This window comes from Aulonocara stuartgranti (assembly GCF_965226115.1).
Source record: "Aulonocara stuartgranti genome assembly, chromosome: 18".
Lineage (NCBI taxonomy): Eukaryota > Metazoa > Chordata > Actinopteri > Cichliformes > Cichlidae > Aulonocara > Aulonocara stuartgranti.
In genome coordinates this window covers 22,874,502-22,890,599 of record NC_138954.1, presented here as the reverse complement: position 1 = coordinate 22,890,599, position 16,098 = coordinate 22,874,502, and the positions used below count along the sequence as shown (strand labels likewise).

At 41.7% G+C, this 16,098-nt stretch overlaps 1 protein-coding gene across 3 annotated transcripts in view; it reads right to left on the bottom strand.

The window, feature by feature from the left end:
• LOC309694043 (ephrin type-A receptor 3-like) overlaps positions 1–16,098 on the bottom strand; it is an 82,564-nt gene that overhangs the window by 22,526 nt on the left and 43,940 nt on the right. For all 3 annotated transcript variants that reach the window (XM_082513760.1, XM_082513761.1, XM_082513762.1), the window contains exons 8-10: positions 15,647–15,759; positions 14,281–14,443; positions 11,246–11,354 (exon numbers count right to left, since the gene is read on the bottom strand). In XM_082513760.1, coding sequence (XP_082369886.1) covers positions 11,246–11,354; positions 14,281–14,443; positions 15,647–15,759 — 385 coding nt within the window. The remainder of the gene's footprint in view (positions 1–11,245; positions 11,355–14,280; positions 14,444–15,646; positions 15,760–16,098) is intronic.

Below are 16,098 nucleotides of genomic sequence, written 5' to 3'. Positions count from 1 at the left end.
CAGTCTCAGATACTGTGTGCTGTAGGTTAAGATACCCTTCTTTCTCTTTACAAGTGATACAGGAGTCAAGGAGATGATATAATTGTGTTATGTTATATAATTATATATACACTGACCAAAAACCGACTGAGTGCAACTGCTTAAAACACTGTGTTGCCCGTGACGTACCCTTGTTCAATTACTAGTTTCTTGCCGCATGGATTTACCATACGTTATGAACACTCATAGAGTCTGGTGCAGGAACAGACTTTATAATGAGGAAGTCCTCCTGGATTTCCACTAGCGGATCCTCGATCATGCTGTACTGCACTGTGACGTGAACGGTCCTGGGCTATACTTTGCTTCGTCTGATTTAAAGTACACCCACCAATCACGCAAAAACACACATTAATGGACTTCTGTATCAGTATCAAAGCCGGGCTCTCACCTTTCTCTCTGCCTCACTGTTCCACTTCAGTGAGGACAACAGGCTATCCCTGTCCTCCAAAGCCACACACTCCACATTTGCATATCAATTTGCTTTTTAATATAATACTCTGTCACTCGAGACCCATTTGTCATTCGGCGAGAAAGCTTCTACCCTCGCAGAACTCCATCCATATATTATTTTCGTCGTGGCCCCTCCCCGTTTTCTTCCCTCTTCCTTTCCCCCGCTGCACTTTATCTCTCTGAGGTGTTAAATTCTTCCCTAATTCTGCCTTTAAGTGTCTGACTGCCAACATGTCCTCTCTTTCTTCTTTTTGTTGCAATCCATTCATCCTCTCTGAACAGGCCCTGACTTGTGCTCTTTATGTAGTTGTGCTGCTTTCTTTGTCAGAGAGCAAGATTCACCACTAGGAGCTGGAAGGGGGGGATAAAGAAAGATATAGGGAGAAGGAAAGGGAGATTGAGAACGAGAGTGCTGACAGGCAAGAATGCACAATAGGGGTCCAAGCCTGCATACCAACTAACAAGCAATCAGATGGAGGGGAAGAGTAAGGCGAGACAGGAAGGCAGCCGTAGGAATAGAAACTCCAAGGTTAACATAAGTGATGTGGACAGAGAGCGGGAGAGCAGGGGCAGCGTTTGTGCTGCAGCAATCTGAGCTGAAGCACAAGCAGAAGAGAAAGATGAGATGCAAACAAAAGGGGGAAAAGTTAAACAGATAAAGCAGCAAGGAGAAGTAAAATCTGGAAACAATCCAGTGTAGGCTATCCCCAGTTCATATATGAACTGGGGATACAAGGAGACAAGCATAACGGGATCAGCAAACTGCTGTTCACCCCTTAAGGAAAGAGAAGAAAGAGAGAAAGAATAAAAGACTTGATAGACAGATTGAGAGCAGATGACAAAAAGAAGAGTGTCAGGCACCAGTTTGGCTGCAGGACATGTCCTGAGAAAGAAATGTTATGTGTCTTGGCTAAACCACAAGGTAATAGGAAAAAAGAAGATCAGAAGAACTGGAGAAATTAAGGAGTCGATTGGACAAATAACAGATGTGTTTACTTCATCTTATACATACATATATATACATCATATTCACTCAGTTTTTATTCATCCATGCATTCCTGCTCTAAATTAAAGGAAGCCAGATCATTTCATATTGTTATCATTGCAGATTACTGCAGTGTGTGATGGCAAGAACACACCAAAAAACCTGGCCAGGTTTCCAGTTCATTACAAGACAAGCAGAAGATATATCCACACTGAAATGTACTCAAACAGACACTTTGGGGTAGTCGGCCCACTTGACTCTGGGAGGGTAACAGAGCACACAGAGGTTAACTCACATGGACACGAGGTGAATGCTCGATATCAGACTGTGACGTTGACACTAATGTGGGCTAAAATATCAGACCTCCCGATGCATGCATCCGTATTTACTATTAAAGTTTAAGTGATACGTCTCTCCTCAGGAGGTCAGGATTGTAAAACCTGTAAAATCATCTGGCCTCCTGCATGGATTTTGCTTTGCATGTGGGACATATGCACATTTTAATTTTTCTCATTCTAATTTATACTTTAACCAATTTAATTTTTGTATATAGTTAGCTATTTAATTACAATAAAATAAAATAAAATCTCAGCATTTATGTTGTTTTAGCCGTCCCTTGATCACTGAGAAAATATGGTTAAAAGTTGTTACACAGAGGTTTCTAACACATTACACACACTACACTAACCCCTGCAGCGCCCTGTTCCAATAAGTCATTTTGTCCTCGTCCTGGATATGTCTTTTTTCAGTTGTTGTCCTGTTTTGTTCATAAACAAAGTAAATTAAAAACTATTTTTAATCTTCATCAGTATTTCACAGTAGCCCAAATATAGATGCCACATGTGTATGAGTGCAGGAAGTGTGAAAAAGCAAGCCCCGTCTTTCTCTGATATTGTCAGTGTTATGCCAAGTCTTCATTTTTTGGTCTATTAGCCTCGGGTTCCATTGCTGCTTCCCATTTTCCCCTCAGTCTGACTCCAAACTATTGAGAGAAAGCGAGTGGCAGACAACACCATCGACAGCAACGAGCTGTGCTGATTTGTGCTTCCTCTGATAATTGAATTAAGTAGTCAGTGATTCTGCTGTCATTTTATTAGACCGGGGCTGGACTAGGTTGCTAAAGCTCATCAGTGCAGTGTGGAATTAGGACAATGACCACTGTCAGATATTGATTGTGTCCTCTGGTCTGTAATATGTTGTTTCAGAGGATGCAATAGCCTGCAGCTCGTAAAAAGCTATTTTGTCAAAGAATCATTAACATCTCTCTATGCTAAACACCAGAGGTGTGGACTCGAGTCACATGACTTGGACTCGAGTCAGACTCGAGTCATTAATTTTATGACTTTAGACTTGACTTGAAAAAATGTTCTAAGACTTGTGACTTGACTTGGACTTTTACACCAATGACTTGGGACTTGAATTGGACTTGAACCTGTTTACTTGAAAATACTTGATATTTTACCCCAAATATAAAATTTAACATGCATATTATATAGAGATTGAAAATGTGACGTCATTCACGGGTAGAACCGCAAAGGATTCTGGGAACTCGTGGCAAGAGGTACTAGCGCACACAGACTTTCAATTGAAATCAGTTATACAGCGATAAAAAGAAACACAAAAATGTCAAGAAGCTGTTGTATTATTAACTGCAATAGCCGGTCGCATGACAGCCACGGGAAGCCGACGGGTAAAGAGATCGGTTGTTATCGGATTACGTCGTTGAAGAGAAATTGTTCGAGCCATGTTTCCGAAGTAACAAAGACGCGACGGATGGCCTGGATTGCAGCCATTCAAAGATCAAATATAACGTCCCAGAACACTCCAGCTCACAGGTTAGTCTGCTCCAAGCATTTACACAAAGGTCAGTGTTTTTTAGTAGTTAATACGTCATTTTCATAACATAATTGGTGATATAGGTTACAAGCAAGTCTGGCACTGAACAGAAATTGTCGCGCTATGCTCCTTTATTTATTGTGCATAAATAGTGAATTGTCCTGACACAATATTGCGTTTCGCTTCTGTTATTATGGTACATTGACAAAAACATATACTTTTATTCACAGGATAAAACGGGTTTTTTTGTATCACTAATTGCCCAGTATGATTACAGCATACAATATTATTGTCACTGCTACATTTCTGTGATGCTACCAGAAATTATTTCCACTACTAATTAATTATCGTTGAGCTCAAAGGTCCTATTAATAAACGGTTAAGGAATGTGTATTTATGACGACAGTTTGTGAGACTGGTAAACTTATGATATGTACGATGGTCTTTCGTTCTACACGGTGCATTTCAAGGTCCTGCACCCATCCGTCGGTAAACTGTACCTGGGCTTGTTGCAGTGACCTGAAGTTACTAAACTTCATGAGTGTGTGCACTCACTCCAAGAACCGTATGATTATAAATATGCATATAAATATGCTAAGATGAGATAGCTGACTTCATCTAACTAGCAAATGTTGTCCAGGCTACGTTGGTGATGCAGTTTTTTTTAATGTGTATGATATTTTTGTCATGCGATTTTAAAGCTGGTCCTACAAGCGCATCCAAGAATAACATGCAGCTTATCTCAGAACTGTCGGTGAAAATTATTCTTGGAGCTAGGTTTAATTGAGCTGCATTTTAAAGAGGTGCAATTTCACAATTTGTGTATATTTTCTACGTTCACTATTTTGTCATGTGTTGAGAAAAACACAGATTTAAAAATTACATGGTCTAATATTTACATTTAGCATATAACTGCAACATGCTTTTTTTCGTTTTTTTGAATGACTCGAAAGGACTTGAAATTCAAAGTTTCAGACTTGTGACTTGACTCGGACTTTTACACCAGTGACTTGAGACTCGACTCTGACTTGCCTGACATTACTTGAGACTTGACTTGAGACTTGAGGATAAAGACTTGAGACTTACTTGAGACTTGCAAAACAATGACTTGGTCCCACCTCTGCTAAACACTGAGTGTAGCATAGAGAGAAGAAAAAGAAAGCTTGGAGTTGGAAGCGCATGGAGCAGCAGAAATATGAGAGCGACGAGTTATAGCGAAAGAGTGAGAATGCAGGCAGGGTGGAGTGGGTGGAGATGAGTGTCAGGGGTGATTTGTGACAGAATAGCGGGAAGAGTGAAAGGGAAGGTTTACAAGCTGGTAGTGAGCTATGGTGTATGGTTTGGAAACGGTGGCACTAACAAAAAGCCCGGAGGCGGAGTTGGAGGTGGCAGAGCCGATGATGCTAAGATTTTCATCTGAAGTGACCAGGAGGGACAGGATAAGAAAGGAGTATATCATAGGCACAGTTCAGGTTGAGCAGTTTGGAGACAAAGTTAAAGATTCAAGGCTGAGATGGTTGAAAGAAAAAGTGGAGAGTGGAGAACAGTGCCACTTGAGAAAGAACCAGACAGGGACGCAAACAGGCTGATCAAACGAAAGGAAACTTTGGCCGGACAGTATGAGGAGATCGATTTTTCACAAAAGGCAGAGAGAGTTCGAAGGGATGAGAGCGATGCAAATACAGATGGTGGAATAACCTTGAAACTGAGCAGGACAGAGGCCACTCTTTGAAAAAGTATAAAGAGAAGGTCCAAAGACATAAACAAAGCAGCAATGTGAGGCAAAGAGAAGAAGCCAAAGATGTAACCTTCGACTAGTTTTAGCTTGAACTTGAATGTTCTGGGGGGTAATGACCAGCCATCTTTTATAAGAAGTTAGAAGTCGGCTGTCGACTAAAAAATGGATACACTCGAAGGTACGGAAGAGTCCAAAGAGGATCATTCATGTAAAAACTGCATTCATTTCCTTTCCTCTCTTCTCCTCCTCATCTCCTCGCCTGTCACCTCCTCTCTTCCCTCTCGTCACCTCTCATCTCCTCTCCTCTCCTCTTTCATTTCCTGTCTCTCCACATTATTTTCCCACTGCTAATCAGAATGACTAGAGAAATGAAATCAGTAAATCATTAGTCAACCCTTCCAGCATGACACAATGAAATGACACATCTATCCACACACATAAATAAAAACACCCTGCTGTGGGCATCTGCTCTCGTCATTACTCGTGATAATGGTGATTCCATTTAATATCAAGCTATTAAATAAAAAATAATTACTGGGAATGAAATCAATGGATTAAATTCACTCTCATTATTTTCGCAGCAAAACCGAAAACCTGAAAGCTTGAGCGGCGACAAACACTGAGGTGATTGTGGATAATTAATTGAGTCAAAGCAGCATGGAATCAAAAAAACAAACAAACAAAGACAGACTGATTTTTAAAAGTTACTGAGCGTCGATGAACAGAACGAGCGAGTACGATTTCTTCTTCTGGCTCTTTTCACTCTCCATCTTGGCTGCGTCTGGCACCAGCTCAGCACTCTCTGACCACAGTGTAAAAAGATTTACTCAGCTCGGGCTAATTATTAGGAAGGGGAAATGATTAGCTGAAGAGTTATGACTAATAAATCTGTCTATGTTTCATTAACACCCTGTTTGGAAACATTTCATTCCGGTGTCTCTCATTAAAGAGAGTGGAGTCGAAGAAGGAAAGGAAAAAGAAGGTAGGGGAAAGAAAAGGTAGGACGTGAGGGAATCCTAGCAGTGTGGTCTGAAGCCGTGCTTTGGTAATGGGTGTAATGTAGAAGAATCTTTAACAGCACGGTGAAAGGTCAAATTGTACAGGATGCAAAAAGAGAGGGAGAAGCATGTCATCTGTATCATTAAGTGAAGTGCATTTTGTATTTGCAGCGAGATCCGTGTGAAACTAATTTCCCTAATGATGTTACTACACCGACGCAACTTGATTAGGTCATGTTCGTAATATGTGCGCTTATATAAGTGTGTGTGTAGTGGATAAAAGCTTTTAAATGCACCATAAAACCCTGGATGAAAACAGTTTTTGAGGTTTTTCAGATGTTTATAGGGCATTTGATCTGTCCCACTGCAACATCTGCTCATTTGCATAGATCCTGCCTGATACATTCTTGCACCTGCGGCAACTAGCTGCTGTTATTGCACTGTTTGCACGCTACTTTCTAGGCATTCTGCAGACAAAGCTGTATTTGGCTACACCCTACAGCTTAGCTGCATTCGCTGACAGCGCCGTCATCCAAGCAATACGTACAAATGACACCCTTGCATATGTCTACACGCGTGTCGCCAAACCTGGCCTGTTTTAGATTTTTACACAGAACCTTCTGGCTAACAAACCATTATTAATGTTATTATTGAGCAAACAGACCAACAGCACCCACAGGGGAAGCTGCATTGGCTGATTTTAACCTCAATCAAATTCACCGTTTGGAAATAGCAGGTGTGTTGCTTATGCCCTTATTTTTTTTTTTCTATTTCCTGGGGTGGGGGGGTTCTAATCTTTTTCATTTTTTCGAAATACAAACTGAATATCTTTTTCTCACGGCATCTTTGAAATACAAAAACAGCCCCCACCCCCAACACGCTTATACATTTTCGAGCTGTTTTACACTCAGCGTTGTAGATCTTCAGCCTCCTTCTCTCAATGCGTCTTCACTCTGCTCTCTCCTCTCTCAGCAGCGTGTTTTCATTAGCACATGCCTCACGTTTTTTTCATCCTTCCTCTCCTCTTTTGTGTCATTAAGTTTTTAAGAATAACCCTGGGCTCCACAACAGATGCTGTGGTGGTAAAAGAGCTTACACGCACAGACACGATTGCACATCAACAGGATATGCTATTGTGTTTGCGAGGTAGAGCTGTTACCGTTCTCTGTTAGTGAGACTGAAAAGTCTTTCTCCTACTATGACAGCTTACTTTCCTTTGTGTTTCTTTCTCGCCGCCTTTCACCTTTTGTTATTCCGTACTCCGCTTTAAAAAAAAAGTTTCCTTTCTCAGAAATAAGAATAATACATAACAATGAAGATGATAAGATTCGAAACACTGCAAGATGGCGATCAGCAGATTTCTATTAGATCCCAATTCAATGGAAAAATAACAAAAAACACAGCTTTGGTAAATAGTAGTACGTCTTATTTTGAAGTAAGATTCGAGTTGGTTTCTTTTTTTCATATTTCTTTTGACGTTTGCTTTAACAGATTGTGACCCTTGACTCCCTGCCGGATATCTACAGCTCTGACAACAGATGTGCTCCACGCATGGACAGACTACAGACGAACCAACTTAAAAAAAACGGGCATGACATAGATGGAACAACTTCACGCAAACTTCTCGCCAAAACTCCTACTTTAAAAACACGAAAACAGAAAGAAAGAGAAAAAAAGGCATTCAGGAACCTGGCATGTAACCAAAATCTACGGCTGTTTGGAAAAGGAGACGGTTGTGAGGCCGAAGGATCATTAGACTGCAAACAAAGCAGAAGCACAAACACACACACACACGCACACCGATGCTGAGAGGCAGAAGCTGTAACATGTTTAACAAGAAGAACGAGAGAAAGTGAGGAACAGCGGAGAGAGCGTTTTCTGCGTGAAAGGCCATCTGCTGAATCCATGGCTATGCCAGTCGCTTTCTAGCTCCCCATCGTTCGCACCTGCCAGCACGCCAAAGCACCCTCAGGAGGACAAAAGCACCTTCGCATTTTGCACGCTTTCGCACACAAACACACACCGTAACGCGTGTACTCGCCTCGCAATAATGGCACGCACACAGCAATAGCGGGTGTGATTTGTCAGCGCAGCGCTGTGTCTGAGGAGCTTTCGATGTTTTTCCATGTTTTCCCTCCTGCGGTAACAATAACATAACTGCACTTTAATAAACGAGAGCAGGACAGAATAGAATAGCTGCAAATCAAACCGTTTATGAGGCTGAGCTGTTCAGCGTGCAGCCAGGAAAGGCTACAGTAAGCCTGTATGTGCTTCTGTGGCTGTGAAAGTTATATTATAGTTGAGCGATAGGAAGCGCTGATCACATTGTTCAAAATGTTGTTAGCATTCTGGACTTAGTAAGACCCTTTTTACACATGGTTTTAAAATGTATTGCTAGCAATAAGTTTAGAAGTGTACAGTTAGGAAATAGTGCCGTTTGCACCTGTGTCATCATGATCCTCCAAGGACTTCCTTACTGTATATGTCAAAGAGCCCCTGTGCATCCCTTCATTTGCTGTCTATTGCCAGCCAAGTTCCAGGCTTGTTTAGCACGAGCTATAAAAGACAACACAATGGTTTGAGAAGAAAGGTGTGATTTATTTCAGCATCTGAGACTGCCATTTGTCAGGGCGCAGGATAAGATGAAAAACAGCCGCCACATATGGACACATTAGCATTCATACCATGTTAAGAAGTTGGATCAAAATGCATATCTGCAGTTGCTTACATTTTGTTCTTAGCGCCGCCCACTTGCGATCTGACTGCACTTCCATTCAATTTAGTGATTACTGGGGGAAATTTTTTACACAGCGAGTAAAGGTTGGGGAGCTATGGAGAAAAACGCACCACACACGTCTCGTGGAAAATCAATCAAGAACAGAACAGGAAATGAAAACTGAGGAGCCAAAAGACGTTCAAAATAATGAGAAAAGCAGAAGCAGAGAGAGTGAAATTAGAGAAGGGAGAATCTGACTGATTGACAGATATGATGGAACGGGTGAAAAGAGAGAAGAATGGACAACACGAGGAGACATTTGAAAAAATAAAAATGTTCTCCCAATTCCTCAGAAACCTCAAGGACGACACTTTTATTGCACACAGAAGTGCAATCGCCCACCTATCAGCTCTCCTAGTCTTACTCCACGTCTCTCTCTACTCTTTCAAACTCGCTTGTAATCTGCCTTTTCATCTTTTACCCCTTGCACCTCTGCCTTCTTCCCCTGGCTCTCCTTCTCCTTCCATCTACTTTTCTCTCCTCCTCTTTAAAGCCCACCTCCTCTTTCTCTCTATCTCTCACACCATCTGAAAATGTAGCTCTCTTGTGGCTCAAACATACTTCAAATGTACTTCTCCCCCCCTTTGCTGCAGCCTGTCATTCTCACTGCCAATCTAATATGTTTATTCTCCACTTGTGTCTCTCCTTTACCTCGCTTCTGTCCATCTCTCTCCCCCCTGAGCTCTCTCTCTCCCGCTCTTGTCTCTCTAGTGATGCGGCTTTGATCCTCGCTTCCTTCCCCAGTTACAAATGCACTCCACCTATGCACACATGCACACAAATACACACACGCGCACACACTCTTGACAGGTGTACAGATGTTGTTTAATAGAAAGCAGTAATCAACACTGCCTTCTCCCCGGCATCCACACCTCTGTGAGTAAATGAAAGAAAGACAGATACAGAGAGAGAGAATAACAGAGGAAGAGAGGGAGACCTTAAATTGATGGCAGTGCATCGACCCCTCTGTAAAACCTAGTTAACACCTCGCCAGCCTGTGAAACCCGATTAGACAAGTGGTAGTGTGTGTTTGTGTCATCGCGTCGCGTTCAAAGCACAAAATGTTGCACAGGTTGTTTTTCTTTGCAGACGGACAATCCCATTACAGGCTCTTGATTAAAAAAATGTTGATGCGATCCTGTTCACGTGCTTTGAGTGCAGTGTGCGTCTGTGTTTCTTTGCTGATTACCTTCCTCTTACTCAATAGTGAATAGAGCACTCAGCTTGATAAGCAATCACCTGAATCAATACTAATCTTTTAAGCGAGTGCATGTGCATGTTTGCATGGATGCATAGTAGCAGAGTTCTTAAAATGTGGCTAATCTCCTGTAATTTGAACTCATACAGGATAAACATTTAATTACAGGTACAGTGAGTCACAAATGCCTGTCATCCCTACTTCTCTCTCCTCATCCATTTCTACCTCTCTAAAGAGCCTTCTTTTAACTTACATCCTTTCATCTTCTAGCCTCTCAACCACTCTGCATTCTTTTACTTTCCTTTCTTCTTCTTCTCTCACGTCCTTCTCCTCTATGGCCTTCTGTGAGTCAGAGCATTACCAGCAGTCTAACCTTCAAAGAGAGTGATCATTGAAAGTCCATGCTCTTCACATACAGAATAACACGGCCTTTAGTTGGACTTTGGCGCCTGTGTAAATGTCAAAGTTGGAGGGCCTGCTTTGGCACACCCATGCGTAATCCCTCAGAGACAGACAGAGAGATATGAAGAGCGCTTAGCTTGCGTGTGCATGAATGCACATGTTCATAGGGCTCACTGAATTTAAGCTCAGTCAATTTCAGCCTAAATCTTTTTTGTTGGTGACCCAATAAAGTAGAACAACTGAGAAAATAGCTGTCTGGAGTTTAGCTCATTCGCTGTGTTAGAGTGGCCAAAAAACTGTATCCCATCAATTTAAAGGGTAAAATTTCTGATATTTTAGGTTCTTTTTATATCTTTCCTCAGGCAAGCCCACTGGTTCATACTGAACATGGGAACTGTTTAGTCAGAAATATTATATAATTTTATTTTTTTTAAATAACAAAAAAGCATTTCTTACAACTAGCTGATTTTTTTCAACAATTGTTATTCCAAAGGAGTAAATATTGTGAAAAGAACTTGAAATTGTGGCCCATTTTCAGCTGCGTTTAAGTGCGCCTTTGAGCAGCACTGTGTGAAACTGACTCCAAATAAAGTCGCCACATTCAGTGCATCAAAAGAACGTGTCACCCACAGCAACAGTGTAGCTCATAACTGTGCTTTTTAATAGTTGTTGGACAACAATAAAGGTCTGTGGCCCAGCGAGACAGTAAGATGTACCAGGCTTTGGCTACAGGGATTATTTCCAATACATTTAAGAATGGTGACAAAATGACATAATATTAACAGGGAGGTAATTGCCAACCCCTTCTTACTGCTGGCCCTACCTTCCGCTGACAACGAAGCAAGTCACCAGGAAGATGAGGAGAACAATTCCCCCTGCGATCGACACAGCCAGAATGGTAGACTGATTAGGGTCCCCTATGGCCAAAACATCTACAAAAGAGAAAAAGTGAAGACTGTTATTTAAGCAAGCATAAATGAGATTGGGGAAAAAAAGTCAGCAATGTTTTCTACAGGGGAAAATTGACAGAAGAAAATACTAAGGAAGGCTGGGAGTTAAAAAGATAACAAGTGAGAGTGAGAAAGTGGCGGAGGAGGATAGAGATAGAATGAAATATGATAGCAATAGAAAAAGAGGTAAAAGACAGAGGCTGAGGGAGACTGAAAAAAGAGAGGGCCGCAAACGAGTAAAGGAAAGAAAGGGAGGTGGATGGAATAGTAAGTAAGGTCCTTGATGAAAAGCGCTCTCCCTCTCTATATTCCCTGCGAGGGTATGAGAGTAGACATGAAAGCTATTCCCATTCTTCTGTGCTGTCCAAATGGATATGTTAACATTGCACATAACAAGGCTACCTCCGAGAACTTTCTGCAAAGATGCATCGATTTTTACGCCACACCAATCGAGCCATTACTCAAAACAAATACCTCATTTATCTGGTTTAGCTAAGCATGGGCAGACATGTGCGACTGAGTGTGTATGCACTGCATATATGTGTGTGCTTGTGCCTGTGTTGAAGAGGCAAATTAAAGCTCCAAGGTAAGTACAGATAAGCATTGATCTCCTGTTATATTTTGTGGTGCACACGTACTCACCTCTTCTTTAACAATCAATAGAATTGATCTAATTAGATTACTGAGATATTGGATTAGCTGCATAAGGCAGATCCTGTATTTTAGAACACTGAACTAGACTGTGAACCTTTATTTGAAGGCACAGCAACAGCTCTATATACTTTTGAGCATAGAAGAAGTGAGATCAGAATTTTCCGCGGATTCATCAGCTGACATTCTATAAACCACGGAGTATTTTGGTGACAGCCAAGAAAAGATAATTTACACCTTGTTGTATTCATTAAAATTTGATACTAGGAATTGAAACCATAAACTCAATAGCACACAGATTTAAAGAGGATACAAATTAATTTAACTGTAGGTATATTTTCCTGTAGACTTGTATAAACTCTAATTTCTTTTTGCCCTCTACTGTCAACCTTAAAGAATGCATAATTTGCACAACTTACGTAATTATTCTCATTTTTTGTGTTTTATATAAACGCTCTAAATATTGAGATGTATATGTTGCATTAGTAGGAGCAATTTAAAGGCATTTGTTGCAGGACCAAGTTTATAATTACTTTAATTGATTACTGAAATCTGAGGCCATGGTTCTCAGCCGGAAAAGGGTGGAGTGCCCACTCCGGGTCGGGGATGAGTTCCTGCCCCAAGTGGAGGAGTTCAAGTATCTCGGGGTCTTGTTCGCAAGTGATGGGAGAAGGGAGCCGGAGATCGACAGACGGATTGGGGCTGCAGCTGCAGTAATGCGGACGCTGCACCGGTCCTTCGTGGTGAAGAGGGAGCTGAGTGTAAAAGCGAAGCTCTCAATTTACCGGTCGATCTACGTCCCTACCCTCACCTATGGCCACGAGCTGTGGGTAGTGACCGAAAGAACGAGATCGCGGATACAAGCGGCAGAAATGAGCTTCCTCCGAAGGGTGGCTGGCCTCTCCCTTAGAGATAGGGTGAGAAGTTCGGCCATCCGGGAGGGGCTCAGAGTAGAGCAGCTGCTGCTCCACATCGAAAGGAGCCAGCTGAGGTGGTTCGGGCATCTGACAAGGATGCCCCGTGGGCGCCTCTTGGGTGAGGTGTTCCAGGCATGTCCCACCGGGAGGAGGCCCCGGGGCAGACCCAGGACACGCTGGAGAGATTATATCTCTCGGCTGGCCTGGGACCGCCTTGGTATTCCCCCGGATAAGCTGGAGGAGGTGGCTGGGCCTCTTTGCTTAGGCTGCTGCCCCCGCGACCCGGCCCCGGACAAAGCGGATGAAGATGGATGGATGGATGGATGATTACTGAATTACTTGAACTGTCATCCGTATGTATGCTATTCGTATGCCTTCCAGACAGCGTATAGTGCAGTTCCAACCATTTACACATGTATCCCCCTCTACTTTCCTCCACTTTGTCTTGGAATCATTGATCATGTTGAAGAACACATTACGCAACCTCTAAAGTAGAAAATCCTAGCACGCACAATAAGGTGATAATGAAAATGAATGACCCCAACCTTAACATCAACAACAACAATAAAAAGAATGGATGAACACGGGGAATTTGGAAACAACATGACAGAGAAGCAACACAAAGCTGTTTATGAGGCCTGAACAACCCCGCTGAACTTAACCAGGCATGGATTTGCCTTTGGTATAAATTCCTAGTATATTAAAATCTAAGTATAAGGCATGTATGTCATGTATTAAGCTTTTGCCTTTAATGATGACTGGATATATATCTCCAGTGTTCTGTGCAAATCAAGATTTTCAATCCAACGGCACATCCTTCCTTGTGAAACTGGCTTGTCTCCCTTTCACCTGATAAGTATTCCACAAAACTTTCGAGCCACTGGTTCAGATACATAGATGACAACCTATGAGACTGCCAAGGTGTCTCTGTCTGACAGCAGAACTGAAGAAGCTGTTCGGATGAAAGTAAGATATTCCATAACCATACAGTCGATTGATTTAAACAGCAGGGATGACTTCAAATCTTAGTACACTTGATATAATATGGATGTACATTTTGCTCTAGAGGTAATCTTTGTCCCGTTTTTTTTTTTTTACCAGCACTTTTAGATTTCTAATATTGAGAATGCATACTGCATTTGAAGAACAGGCATGTATTAAACATGGACTGGCTGCTATTCCAATTTTCAGCTGACCACATGGAAATTTAGTAGGAGGAAAAGAGATGAAAAAGAAACAAATCAACTGGACAAAGTGGGACAAAACAGCTGGGAGGAAAACTGAAATATCCGATTCCCTATAAGTAAACAAAAAATCTATTATTCCTTGTTTTACTGTACCTTCGTGACTTGTTTCTAGCTCAATCTCTCCACCATAGCTCCCATACCCCCCATCAGTCCGAGCCCGGACCCTGAACACATAAGTGGTCCCAGGTTTGAGCCCTTCCACTGTCATCATGTTGGAGCGAGTCTTCAGAACTGTATAGTTCTGTTCTCGTTGGTTCTGGAGCAGAAAAAAAGAGTGAAACAGTGAGTGAAAAAGGAGAGAAACTTAAAATAGATGATATTAAGTGTCCAAGAAATTAAATGAGTCTGGATTTTAAAAAATGGTTGAATATACAAAAACCTCTAAAGAGGTTTATACAGAGCAAATAATAATATATAATATAATAAACAAAAATAGTCTGAAAATAATAAAAACCTCAAATTGTTGAATTTAAATGTCTCCAGGGTCCAAATACACCTCACTAAGTTTTCATTTGTTCATCGCTGGACCATTGAGTGGCATTTATACATGAGCATCTGTCAACTCTCAAATCTTTTCCTCTCCACACTCCAAAGCATTATGCGGTTACTAGTCCCGCTTCACTTCCTTCCTCAACTACCTTGTGGGTGTGCGTGCACTTATATACATGTGTGCAGGAGGATGAATAAAGAATAAGTGTGTCTGTCAGTAAGCTGATTCCCTGCAGAGAGGCTGATACTCTACCTAATGGAAGACACTTTACAACACGGATTAACACTGTTTTACTGGTAATGCCTGCCAGCCCACACACACTCATGATCAGATAGCGTGCACGCACACAGACACACAATCTTGTTCCATCGTCCACACGAGGACACTCATTAATCTAATGCAATCCCAAGCCACTTACCCTGACTTAGAACATCAAATTTCAATGCTTTTTCCTAATCCCAAACTATTTCTCAACCCTTTTTCTAAAATAAAGTTTTAACCCTAAAAAAAGCACCTATGGGGACTTGTTTGAATGCTTGTCCTTACTGTGACGCAAGTCCCCATACGTTGGTAAGTATTTAGGCTTAAGTCCCCGCCGGAATATAAAAACAAGCTCAAAACCCCCACACTCAATTTCATCATCTCATCCAGGTTTTACGAGGTTTGTTCAACAGATGTTTGGTTAATTAGCTTGGCATGAACAGTAAAGGAGACGTTAGTGATAAGGCAGTGAAAACATAGAAAGGGAGAAACTGAAAAAAGGCATTGTAGATGTTTGTAATGAACAAGTCATTAGTGATATACCCAAAGGCTGCAGTACAAACAACAAGAAGATTAGAAAATATGTAGTGTTACGGGGTACTCAAGATATTTTCAGCCGTGCATAATGACCTTTTGGGAGAAATACTTATTTAGGTAAGACAGTTTATCCCACTTGTGCATTTTAGTGTATGTGTAGGTCTTTATCACCTTCTCATAGTAGATAACCTCATATTCCACGATCACTCCGTTGGGTCTCTCTGGGCCCTGCCAGGCCAAAGTCACACTGTCCTTGCTCCGCCTTTCCTTCAACACTACGCTGACTATAGAAAATAGAAAAAACAAAGGGAGAAAGTGTGAGTAAAAGAGAAAGTAGAGCTCTGCAAGACAGGCTGGTGCAGGACCATGACACGAGAAGACCCATACTGCAATATGTCAGACATTTTATTGTGTTAATGAAACAGCTTACAAGATGTGTGACACTCATGTTATCATGTTATCTGCTCATGTGATCAGTGCAAACCCCAAACCCTACGACTTCCGATCCATTCACACATCGGAGCAGATGCTTGTGCGGTTTGAAAGTGTGTTTGCTTGTGCATGTGTGTGTGTGTGTGTGTGTATGTGTGTGCATAGTTGAGAGCGACAATCAAGGCATGTGG